This window comes from Stigmatopora argus, chromosome 2 (assembly GCF_051989625.1).
Source record: "Stigmatopora argus isolate UIUO_Sarg chromosome 2, RoL_Sarg_1.0, whole genome shotgun sequence".
NCBI classification, from domain to species: domain Eukaryota; kingdom Metazoa; phylum Chordata; class Actinopteri; order Syngnathiformes; family Syngnathidae; genus Stigmatopora; species Stigmatopora argus.
This window is the reverse complement of record NC_135388.1, coordinates 15,463,805-15,477,211: the sequence shown is the minus strand read 5'-3', so window position 1 is coordinate 15,477,211 and position 13,407 is coordinate 15,463,805. Positions and strand designations below refer to the sequence as shown.

Sequence of the window (13,407 nt, the reverse complement as noted above, 5' to 3'; positions counted from 1 at the left end):
AAATATTAAATCATAATTTTTTTTTTATAAAGTACTAAAACACACTATTTTTTACTATTAACATTAAAAACTACACACCCGAGGAACTCTCTTCACTTGAGGTGTATGTGCCTTTCCCAAGCAACAAATTGAGCATGGTTGGAGAGTTGGCCACATTCAAAGGCGTTTCACCTCTTCGGTTGCTCTGTCGTGGGTCCCCTCCATACCGCAAAAGTAGCTTAACCACCTGGGGAAAAGAAAAAAAAAATCAAAAACCTTATTCAGAATTAAAAAATAAATAGGAGAAAAATGAGAATGAATAGTCACTTAAAACGAGAGTGAATCTCCATTTCTGCACTTTCATACGAAGGGTACCGCAAGCACATGGATGACGTAATAGCAAAGTTATGAAGCTTGACAAAATGATATGACAATGACACACAGGACGCGCAAGCACATGCGTTGACTTATAAAGGTTAAAAATCATCTTACCTTAAAATGTCCATTGTTAGATGCATCATGGAGAGGGGTGTCATCATCTAAACCCTTGGTATTGACCTCCGCTCCGGCTGCCAGCAGCTGCTTGGCCACATCATAATACCCCCTGTTACATGCCTCATGCAATGCGGTCCAGCCTAAGTACAGCGGAATGAAATATTTTTTATTCGACATCCTGAGAGTCACTTTCTTATTAGACTATTGTATCAGTTTGTGAGACAAAAGGCAAAAAAAAATCTTACAGAACAACTCACCAGCAAAGTCTTTAACATTCACATCGGCTCCCTCGTTGATGAGTTCCTTAATGCGGCGAACCTCACCACGGATTGCTGCCCTGTGCAGCCGTGTCTCTCCTCTCTCATTTCTTTTATTCACTTTATCTTTGGTTTTAGATGCAGAGTTTGGCGTTCCCTTCTGACCTAGACTAGACTGTGACTGGTGCTTTGGTGTTGTGTCTGTTGAAAGGAAAAGAACACATGATTCTCTCCTTTAAATAGATTGTGTCTTAACGTAATAAATTCATTCAAAGCAATACTGTTGCTAGTCTTTTTGCCATTGGGGGGCATCCTCACTCAAAGAATGGTTTTGAATGCGATTTATAAAACACTTGGTTTGATGTAAAAAAAAAAAAAGTTAGTTTGTCATCCACACACATTGTAATATGATGTAGAAATGAACTTTTTATTTGGTGATTTTTATGTGTGTAGCACTCAAAAGAGCCTGCATAGTAGCAACAAGACTTGCTGACAAGGAAGAGAACTTGGAATGTCGTTCTTTGCCAATTCCAGAGAAATATATCTATGCATCCGGACACCAAGCATATAGTTATAACATCTACGCAAGTTCAATATTGCGGGCGAAAGGAAAATGACTAATTTCAAACCTGAAATACATGGCCACCAACTGTGACAATGCAGAATATATATTTCTAAGTTTAACTAGACGCTGCATCAATGTTTCCACTATCACAAAATATTTTGTTCATACAGCTCTTCTGATTCTCAGTTTATCTCAGTCTAAGTAATCATTTCTGGACTAAATGTTACATTAATAAGAAAAATACCAACTGGCCGCCCACCCAACTCTAACTGCATTCAGCATTTCTCCTATGCCTCTTTCCTAGTGTGCAACAGAAGACGTGGTCTACATGGTAAGCACGCACCTGGACTGTTGACGGACTCCTCAGCAGTCATTTGCATGAGCAGGGCCACCTGCTGCCGCTCAGAGAGGGGGTACCCTGCCCGGATGCCGGGCATCCCCATTCCAAACGCCATGCCTGTCTTCCGGGTGTTTGTGGGCTCCTTTTTAATGCGCTTCCTCTCTGGACCTGGTTTCTCTGTGTTTCAAAAAAAGAAAAAGATGGGGCAAGATGTCAGTGATCATGGAACTATTACAGTAATACCTTGACATACGAGTCCCCCCACATACGAGCAATTTGAGATACAAGTAAAATTCCGAGCAAATATTTACTTTGAGATACGAGACAAATTTCGAGATACGAACATTCGAGACAGCCAGGTGGCCAGGCCACTTATGATTTCAGCGCTGTCTTTCTTGCCGCATCTCCCTCGTGCAAAGATTTCTACAAGCACTGGGCGGACCGTTGCATTTTTCCCGGTATTTTTGTGTGTTCGTCAGTGCAGAATAAAGGGAAACAATGGATCCGAAGCAAGCCGGTGCAATGAAGGGTAGTGTGAAGAAAATGCATATGATGATAATCGATATTAAGCACGAAATAATGAAAAAATAATTAGTGTACACGTGACTGAGCTGGCTCCCCAATACGTACGGAGAAGCAGGAAGTTCACCTCGAAAGCCGCGGTGGAATACATTAACCTCTCTGAGTTGTGCCTGATCCCATCTGTCAAGCATGATGGAGGTAATGTAATGGTTTGGGTCACTTTCATGCTGGAAAAGTAGGAGGGTTGAGGGCATATCTATTCTTCTATTCATAATGGAGTAGCCAGTCCAGTAACAGTCACCTGAACCAACTGTTTTGGGAGCAGCTTTACCGAATGGTAGCAAGAAGTGCCCATATAGCCAATCCAATGGATGGCATTTGAGGAAGTGTGGGTTTTACCACAACAAATCCACAGCTACAATGCCTGAGGTCTACAATGCTGTAATTACTGCAAAAGGAGTCTTTTTTTACTGAAAGTAAAGTTTGAAGGGAAAAATAAAAATAAAATACGTTATTTCTAACCTTGTCAAAGTCTTGACTATATGTTCTATTAATTTTGCTGTGTAATGTTGCTACTTAATAAGGATGACTTTTTGGATTTCATGGAAAAACAAAAAAATTGTCAGGTTGCCTCCAAACCATTGAACTGTAGTGGAGCATTTAGAAGGGAAGCCTCCACACTCCACCAGGCTGTGTTGTTTGTTTTCAAGCCAATCAGTTCAAGTAAGGAACAGGGTGTGACTTGGCAGAACTGCAGTTATTACAAAATAGTTGGTTCACATTCAATTGGATACAGCCTTGCCAAGGTCACCAAATGCCTGCCTGCCTGCCAGTCTGACTGGAGACTGCGATGGGACAAAAGCAGCTGCTCTACAAAGGCACACCCAGCAATTATTTTGAGCAGCAACATACCATCTGATGACCCTTAGCTAGGCTACAGCTAGTCAATGATTGTAGCATCTGCCATTTAAACAGATAAAACAACACATTGAGAAATATGATCTGACCACAATGTCACAAACATTTTCAGTATCAAACACTCGTCTATAAAAATGACGGTGAAAGTAGGCTTTTTCAGAATCTTCTTTGTTGTGTCACAGTAAAATTAAACCTGGGACAAATACCAGTGTTCAGGCTACGGTAGGCATTCATACTTGGAACAAATAGTGGTCACAAGTTAAAACTGATGAACTTTCAGCAACATCTGTGAACACTTTCAGCTCGTGTCCCCACCCCCCTTTGATAAATCCCCGTATGCTCGCCGCAGCATTTGCCATTTAGACACATTCCATCAGCAAAGACTTGAACAGGGAGAACCGCAGAAGCAGTCAAAACATGTTTTGGGAGCCACAGAAGAAAGTGCTACCCTAGCACTTTCAGTTTATATTTATTTACAAGTTGCTACAAAAAGCTGCAAAAATTACACAAATGGATAGTTGCTAAAAAAAAAAAAAGCTGCAAAAATTACATAAATGGATAGTTGCTACAAAAAGCTGCAAAAATTACACAAATGGATAGAAAGTAAGGACATCAAACTAGCACATAACTGTTTTTTTAATTTCAAAATGCAAATGAGTAATCAGGTTCTGCTCATATTCTGAAGCTGACTGCCATGAAAAATTTGAAGCCACACACACGAGGAGTGGGTTGGCATAATTTAACAGGAATGGACAGGTACGATTCAGCCCACTGATTGTCAGTCTAACATAGCTAACAGACATCTACACTGTTTGAAACAACTTATGAGAATGTACATGTGTCGTTGAAAATAGAGCACGCTACTTAACTTTCAATTCAAAATAATTGAACATTTTCAAAACGTTCGAAATGCAAAACTTATTTAGAACATGACGTTGTGTTTCGAAATTAATTGTTATGGTAAGTTAAAATGGCAAGCCAACCTTATAATCTTTTTCGTGTAAATTGCTAAAAAAAAACAACAACAACAAAAATGATTTTTTTTCTCCATTGTTTTGATACAAAATGCATAGCAGTTTCGTAAAAACTGGCATAGTAAAATATGGAAGATTTGTAGTATTTGACAGCTCTGAATAACATTGGAATGTTAGAGAAACCTTAGAATTGTTTTCATTTTTGATGAAATACCTGCTGCATCCATCTCAAGCTTTCAGTCCGTCAGTTTGATGAATAATGATTTAAAAATATTTTATTTAAAATTATGCACTTGACAAGTTTAACTTTGACACAAGGCAACTCCTTCAAAATGGTCAGAGGATTAGCCACCGCGGTATCTGCACTCCTGTAGAATATGTGAACCTACAAAAATGTACATGCTATAAATGAGAAATGAACCATTTCAATCCCAGACCATTCAACAGATTGCAACTAACTTTTATTGTTGTCTTAGAAGATGCTTTGCGTTAGTCTATTAAAGTCAGGTTGGGATCAATTTAATGTCCGGAGAAAAAAAATACTTAATTAAAGAGAATATTCAACAACACATAAAGTGTAAATGTATAGTAAATGTAAAATATGAATCAGTTAACTGCACTTGCTGCGGTGGCTTCAAAATTAATTCAAATATTATTTTTCTTTTATTCATTATCAAATGTATAACATACTCTGTGTAATGTAAAACTTTAATGACAAGGCATTTATAACAACCATAAGTAATGTCCCAATGTAAAATGTGTACAGACGCTCCCCTACTTACGAACATTCAACTTACGAACAACGGTACATACGAACATGTCTGCAAATTGCGTTTAAGTCCAAAAATGTTCACAAGTCCAATTTTGTATTTCGCGCCTTTTTCGGAGTAGTACTTCTTTCCGCCGCTAATACGCCTGGCGCTGTGAGAGCTCAGCTCACCCAGCATCTACCTTCTTCTTCGTTGCAATGCGGAAGTGCGTGAATGTATCTCCAGTGTGCAAAGAACCTTTTTCATTTGTATCATTAAATATCTCATGCATCCAATATTGAATATGGTTGGTAAAAAGCTAAAGGCTTCTATTGAGGGAGTTGCAAGGAAGAGGCAAGCCATTTCATTTGAAACGAGTGGCAATAATAACGAAGCTTGATGCGCGTGAGAGTGGTGAGCGTTTCACGGGCATTGAATCGTTCGAGCATCAGTACCATTTATAAACAGAAAGATCGAGCAGCAGGACCCAAATATTGAACGTTGCACAAAGTTTGCAAATCAATTGAATGATGCCATACAGTGCTACCGCATCATTTATGATGAAAAAAAGAAGAAAACTGCAATCGTCATTAGGTCGCTTCTTTTGGCCAGTTTCTAATACATAAATCTCTCTCTCTCTCTACAGTACTGTACATATTCTCTCCATTTTATTAAATGTTTTTTTTTTCAGTACAAACCAATGCGTGTTACTTATACAAGCCTTAAACATACAAATGCACTTATATAAACCTTCAATATACTTATATCGGCCTTAAACATAAATTATAATACAAAATATAGCACTGAATCAACTCACAAACAAATTCAACTTATGAACAATCGCTCGGAACCAATTGCGTTCGTAAGTAGGGGAGTGTCTGTACTGTATTTCCTAAGTCAAATTCCACAGGGCATAGAATTTGTACACCAAGTATATAATGTCCATTATAGGGTACATTTTCAATGACATAGGATAAGGAGCACCGTGAGTAATTATCGTATTACATAGGACCATTTCCCTTTTCCCCCAAAATATAATAGCACATTAAACCGTCTGTTAATGTTTAACAGTTCATAACAAATTACATTCCTGATCAGTACAACACTTTGTGACATGAACAACCGCCATAACCAGCTTGAGCACATACTTCATGTTTGACCGTGGCGCTTCAGTGAAACAATGCTTGGGGAACTCACATTGTAAAAACAGGAAGTCAAAGCAGAAGAGACAGGAAATGGCTAACAGGATGTTTATGTCAATGTTTTGCACTGACTTTGCAGACTTATTTCACATAAAAAATATACATCTAACCATGTGGAAAAATATTACTACAGGTTTTATCAGAGCAAGTCCTTGGGAAACAGAAAAAAATGAATAACGTTTGTATGTCACAGGGGCAACCGGGCGGACAAGTGTTTAGCGCGTCGGCCTCACAGTTCTGGGGTCAGGGGTTTGATGTTTTCCCTGGGCTTGTGTGGGTTTTCTCCGGGCACTCCAGTTCCCTCCCAAATCCCCAAAACATGCATGTAGGCTGATTGAACACTCTAAATTGCCCCTAGGTATGAGTCCGAGCATGAATGGTTGTCCCGCGATTGGCTGGCCACTAATTCAGGGTGTCCCCTGCCTGGTGCCCGAAGACAGCTGGGATAGGCTCCAGCACCCCCGTGACTCGTGAGGATAAGCGGTACAAAAAATGAATGAATAAATGTATACCACAGGCTTCTAAGGCAACGTCTGCACTAGGAAAAAATATATAAAGAGTATTTCACATCTAACATCAAACCTGGCAACACTGGCCTTTGAGGAGCGTGTAAGACATCCATCCCCACTGCTTCAAGATGTAACTAACATTTGCAGAGACTACATACAAAAAGTAAAACAAGCGCAAAAAGAAGCCACCAGCCTTAGATGTTACGTCACTGTCATCGCGGTTACCTCTGATGCGGAAAATTCATTTGCTAGCGGAAATTTCCCAAAAGAATGCGGAAGCTTATTCCTCCGATTTGGAGAGGAAACATACTGTAAACAATGGCCGTGGAAAAGAAATGACATTTCTTTGTGGACAGAAGAAGTGGTGTTGCTGTTACTCAAAGGAACAATTGACTATGACAAGCAATTCCAAATGTGAAATAAGGAGGAACAAGGGCACGTCTGTGTATTCCGCTTCAATTATCTATAATGTGTTATTGTCCCACTGAATAAGGACTGGGGTACTGTTTGCCTACGATGCTTAAAATTTGGTAAATTTTGGTTTAAAATATGGCGACAGCCCACACTAATAGAGGGAGGAGCTGTTAGTAAATATAAAAAAATTACTACATATGTCCACATGAACTTCCACATGTAACATAAGGGGCAGCAAAGTCACATAATTACTGGTCGCCTTCATTATTTCCCAAACAGGATTGCCACACCAAAGATGGCGATGGGTATCCTTCGCCCCCAGTGCATACAATTGGTAATGCCACACTTAAGATAGCGATGCTGCACGGGGAGGAGCAAAGAGGTGTTGTTTTTTCTCAAACTAACAAATGACTGCAGACATTCGCAAGTGCTTCCATATGTAAAACAGCAGAAAGGAAAGACACGTCTGTACTGTTTACCTCAATCATTTACAATGCAGTAATGACAAACTGAAGATGGCGACGTAACACTCAAAATGACATCACTTCCTTTGTTTTTTACGCTTAAATAGAGACTAATTATAGAAAAGGCGGCATGGTCTAGAGATCCTGAAAGTAAACAACTGCCTCTGTGCAAAAAATGTTAAAAGAGGTAGTTTAGTGTAGCTGACACTGGGTATAAGATTAATAAATAATCATTTAACAACTGTCACGATGTAGCCAATGTGGAACAATTTGTGGATCTGTAGATCAGTACAGAGCACCTTCTCAAAAACTATCAATGTCTTAGCTCACATCTTCCTTCAGTAGAGAATTATCACATCATGACCAAGTTCCCAAGACACATCAAAACATAGCAAACTAAATAGATAAGTTTGATGAGTAGGATGAGCAGAGGACACTGACACGGCGGAGAAAAACTTATGTCCTACAACACTTACGGCCCCTTTACACGGACACGCTCTGACTGAAAACTTTTTTCCTCATGTCATTTGTGTTCATTCGATCATTCAACATTGTCCGAGCTCTGGCTGTTACAATGTACAAAATAGGAAATTTTATCCAAAACTGGGGAAAAAGCTGTGGAAATTCAACAAAAGTTTCTGCAAAGGAAATGGATGTGGGTTGAAGAAGAGAGAGAGGAAGTCCATGGAAAAAAGAGTTAGCAAGCATCGAACGGTTATGAGGAACGATCATGCCGAACTGGGCAAGCCGAGTGGACTTGTGACACTTTGGTTCAAAGTGCAACTAAAAAAATACTACACAAGATAGAACAATGAAAAATTTGCAAATTGATAAAGAACGTGATAAAAAATATGAATAGTGCAAAGGATTTCTGCGGACTACCGACAAGAATGGAATGCTTTTTCAAAGTGTAATTACAGAAAAGTGGCTATTCAGCCAAAGCAGAAAATGAAGGCAGTCACCAAAGCCCTGAGCTGGAACATTATTAACAAACTAAATCCTGAAGCCACAAATTCCCCAAATCAAGCCAAGCACAAGTATTAGACCTTCATTCATTTATTACTTATTTTTTGATTATTTATTTGTGCACTCCATGGTGAAGCTTTAAATCTCATTATACTTGCATAATGAGAATAACGGCATTAAATTCAATTCAATTCATTTCTTAATTAGAGAAAACACCCTTACGGAAGCCAGGACTGGTTTAGCTAGGACATACACATCCCCTCTTATGCTCTTCACCGGAAAATATTTCATTTTAAGATACTCTCCCAATCAAGCACAAACAGGCAGTCCTGGTAAAATCCATTTTCCACCCTAACTAATAGTTTGAAGTTCAGTATACCAAGTTAAAAAATATTTAGTTCAATGATCATAATAGAACATTTTGATTTTAAGTTCCTAGTTTAAAAAAAGTGTATGGGTACAAATACACAGTATAGTAATACAAATATAATCTCACCTGAGTCAGAATCTTTCTGGTCTCCATTTGCTCCAGTAGTGAATGGCAGTTTCCTTTTGGATGTCTTCTCTTTCATCTCTTTAACTCCATCACTACGATCCAATTTGGGAGTCTTGTTTGACAACACTTTTTCCTATAAATGAGAACAATCACATCATTGAAAAACTCGAAGAACACGAGCAAACTTGATTAGAAACAGTCGACCTCAATTTCTCAAGTAGAATATTGTTTGTGTACCATACTTGGAGTGACATTTAGACACTTCACGGGATACTAGATAATAAATCTGAGACAATGTGATAAACTATACCAAATATATTAGAATGCATTGGAGACGATCTTAAAGAAAACATCACTGGATTTTTAATGGGAGTTATATGACTGGGTAATCTACACATGCACATAATAAATACAGTGGTACCTCTACATACGAGCAGCTCTACCTACAAGATGCTCGAGATACAAGGAAAATTTCAAGCAAATAATTCGCTCTAGATACGAGAAAAATATCGAAATGCGAGAAAGCCAGGTGGCCATGAAATGAGAGGCTGTTTATCATTCTAGCGCACTGTCTTTTTTTGCCGCATCTCTTTCGTGTATAACAGATATCTACGAGCACTGAACGATTTCTCTTCAGACGAGTTTCTCCTACACATGGACCAGAAAACGCACAACACGCATGCGCAGGCAAAAAGAGGGCTTTCTGGGTAATGAAGTATACTCGTGCACACAACACCCATAGCCAATGGCACCCTTTCTCAGAATAAAACTTCATTACCCACAATCAATTCGTGGGTAGGCTGAGCTGTTGCATTTCCTGCTTTTCCTTCCTTAGCCTGTTAGCTCCCGCGATTGCTCATTCAAGACTACTTCTCGTTGGCAAGTGGCCGTGCATTATCCTATTGTGAGGACATTTGTGTGCATCATTTTCGGAATATTTTGAAGGGAATACAACAGCAAACAGCCCATCGATAGCGAACGTGAGGGTGGAGGCGTGGGAAACAGCTAACCCGGCCAGAACGAAGGTAAAAAAAAAAAAAATAAACAAAATTAGAATTCCGTTTTGTGTAGTTACATTAAACGTATGTTTGAGTGTGTCTGTATATATTAATCCAAGTTAATTTGAATTTGTTTGTTTGGTTACGTGTGTTGCCCTGGATAAAGTTGAACTAAACCCCCCCCCCCCCCCCCTTTCCCCACCTCAGTCAGAAGCCTATGAGGTCATAAAACAAAATGGAGAAACTTTTCCACTTGTGATCAATATCTCAGTCTACACTCAGCAATACAAAGTAATGGTCAATGCTGACAAATAAAGAACCATGACATCAGAACATGTATTATAAGTTTAAGCAGTGCTGCACACCAACTGCCTTTTAGAGATATTCTTATTTTTAAACGCCATTATTGTATGCGTATCTCCGATGTGCCTTCATACAACACCTTGCTGTCTTTTTCAAATTTTATTTCTCTCTGCTTTCCACTTGCGCTTGTGTGCTTCACTCCCTCACTTCCTCCATGCCAGAGTCTGATGCAATCCTTTGCAGGCGGCTGTAAATCTATGCCTGCATAAGCTGCACCTCTATGCCTTGCTTCTTATTGCTGCTGCTTGTATCCTAACAGTGAGTACGCTCTGCTCTAAGGAAAATAACAAGACCGTGTAAGTGTGCCAAATTAGGGGAAAGCTTCCTGCTCCTACTTTCGTCACTGCACACATCACATTGAGCATTTGGGCAACATGACATTTTAAAAAAATAATATTAACAGAAGTTGCAAAGACAATTACATAACAAAGACATTCTTAAGAATGAATTCACAATCAAAATTCAAACAAAATATGTATATCTTGAAAATATAGATTTTTGAGGACGTGAATACATTTATAACGGCAACAGTTTCCAATTGTGATTCTACATTTTTACTTCTTACTAAAACTCTAGTTATAGTACCTGCGGTGCCAAATCATTATTGGAAGGGACAAAATCAAGACAAAAAAAAACAGTCTTTGTATGTTTATCTGGGGCAAGTTGCTAAATTCTAAGCTGTAGGGTTTATGCAGTAACAGATAAGGTAAAAAAAAAAAAAAAAACAGTACCTCTACTCATGAATGCCTATACGTATGAAATTTTCAGGTTATGAAACCCTTTGATACAGAAATTACAGTTCCAATATACAAAAACAAGATCCAAGTAACAAAATGCCCTAAAGCATAAAAATACATCTCCTACAATGCAGTGGCCTCCCATCCGCAGTCTAAAAACAACAACTCTCTTCTGACAGCCGTTCGTCGTCAGAGTTGTAACAAGGTTGGGTTTTTTTTCTGAATGTGGTTAAAACAACTTTGTTCTTTATCTGAAATAACTGGTGCGAATGAAATGCAGATGCGGGCCATGTTATTCATCCATGACTGATATTGTAAGGTAGAACGGCCGTAACCCACTTAGCATCGCTACGATATTGAAGCAGAAGGAAGCATTAAACGGCGAAATGGAGAATGTTACTCCAATGGAGCTCTATTTTTATGAATAATTAGAAGTTATTTAGATATGTGATTATGTGCATGTGTTTGTGTGCTTTGTCTCTTGCCCAATGCTAGCTTCCTCCTTACACTTATGCACAATTTTCTCTCATTTTTGTGTATTTCTTACATCTTTCATACAAAATTGGGGCACCTTGATCGTTTTTAAAAGGTTTAGTTGATAGTTTAATTGAGGACTGTGGAAGGAATTAGAGAATTTACATATTAAGTACCACTTTACTTATGAAAAATTCAAGTTACGAAACAAGTTCGGGAACCATTTCATTTCATAAGGGTTACCTCTGTATATCAATCTAATGTTAATTTTGAATCCATATTGAACATGTTCCCTAATTTTCTAATAACGCCCTAATCCCCAAAAGTCATATTACATCACAAAACACAGAACAGTCTGAGCATGTTCTTTTATTTAACTTACCTTCTTCCCACCCTGCTTTTCGACCATGTCGGTGTTATGTGGGAAGTGGTCCAGTTGGGGGGTTTTAGAACCCCCACCTTTGGGCATCGTTCAGCTCTCCCCACGCCAAGCTTCATTCACGCTGCCATTGCATCGTCATCACATGTCTGGAAGGGTAAAAAAAATAATTATAAAACTATAAGATTCAAATAGAAATGGTTTTAACTGGTGTATTGACTTCAGGTAAAAAAATAAAATTAAATTAAAAAAACAAGTGTGAAGCTTCACTTCTACACTTTCAAATGAGTTGTACCACAAGCACGTGTTTAAATTATGAGATTTGAAAAATGACTTGTGCGGAGGAGCGGGTAATTTTAAAGAAAATGTATGCACTAACTCATTGCAGTCTGGCTTTTGGCCACACCACAACACTGAGCGCGTGCTTTTCAGAATTCATTCATTCATTTTCCGTACTGCTTATTCTCGAGAGAGTCAAGGGGTTGCTCAAACCTTACCAAGACAACTATATAGGGAACAGGCTGGGGACACCCTAAATTATTTGCAAGCCAATCGCAGCACGTGGACAACCATTCACGCTCACACTCATACCTAGGGGCAATCTAGAGTGTTCAATCAGCCTACCATGCATGTTTTGGGGATTGGGGAGGGAACCGGAGAACCCTGAGAAAACATTTGCAGGGACAGCAAGAAAATGCAAATGTCAAACAGGAAGGTTGAAATCTTGCGGAGATTGAACCCTCGATCTCAGAACTGTGAGGCGTACGTGTTAACGATTCTGTCACCAGGCCGCCCACTTATGTAAGTAATACATGATATTTGTTGGAATAATGACACATGTAAACTGGTATTCCTGGATCTCAGTGCCACATTTGGCATAGCTGACAACAGCATACTACTCGGCTGACTGGGTTCAATGGTTCAAATTTTATTCTTCGGATAGGTATTCTCAGGCTCCTTTTATTCAACATCTATACACTTCCTCTAGCTTAGATTAAGGAACATCCCTTATGCAGATGACAATACAACTCTACAGTTCAGTGTGCACACATCACTATAGTGCCTTACTCTCCGTGAGTAAAGTTTCTCAAGAAAAATGCAGTAAAGTCAGAGGTAATCATTTTTGGCATATTAGGCCAAAGATATGTGCTCCCCTTCGCTCTACATCACGTGTCAAACCGATTCCGCCGAGGGCCGCAGTGGGTCCTGGTCTTTGTTCCAACCGATCCAGTACCGACATTTTAACCAATCAGGTGTCTTCTAAAATAAGTAGCACCTGACTTTAATTAACTGATTACACTTGCAAAAGGTATCCTCTTGTTGAGTTGGAATGAAAACCTGCACCCACTGCGGCCCTTGCAGGACCGGTTTGACACCCCTGCTCTACATAATTGACAGATAAAATAAACCTCGAAATCTCAGTAGAATTATTAACTCAGCCTTGCCATTTAAAGATTATCACATAATCTTAACTATTACCACATAAAAACAGCCAGAATTGAAGGGATGCTGTTGAATCAATACATGAAATAACCTATAACTTTTTACTTCAATTTGTTACTGCTTAATTACAATGTTTTATATGCTGGCTTTAAAAAATCAATCA

General features: G+C 38.9%; 1 protein-coding gene across 2 annotated transcripts in view; it reads right to left on the bottom strand.

Annotated features, from left to right (window-relative positions):
- Positions 1-13,407, bottom strand: part of ankrd11 (ankyrin repeat domain 11) — a 75,970-nt gene that overhangs the window by 13,071 nt on the left and 49,492 nt on the right. For both annotated transcript variants that reach the window (XM_077588018.1, XM_077588019.1), the window contains exons 3-8: positions 11,805-11,950; positions 8,851-8,983; positions 1,640-1,813; positions 732-932; positions 472-614; positions 79-226 (exon numbers count right to left, since the gene is read on the bottom strand). In XM_077588018.1, coding sequence (XP_077444144.1) covers positions 79-226; positions 472-614; positions 732-932; positions 1,640-1,813; positions 8,851-8,983; positions 11,805-11,891 — 886 coding nt within the window. In that variant the 5' untranslated portion in view covers positions 11,892-11,950. The remainder of the gene's footprint in view (positions 1-78; positions 227-471; positions 615-731; positions 933-1,639; positions 1,814-8,850; positions 8,984-11,804; positions 11,951-13,407) is intronic.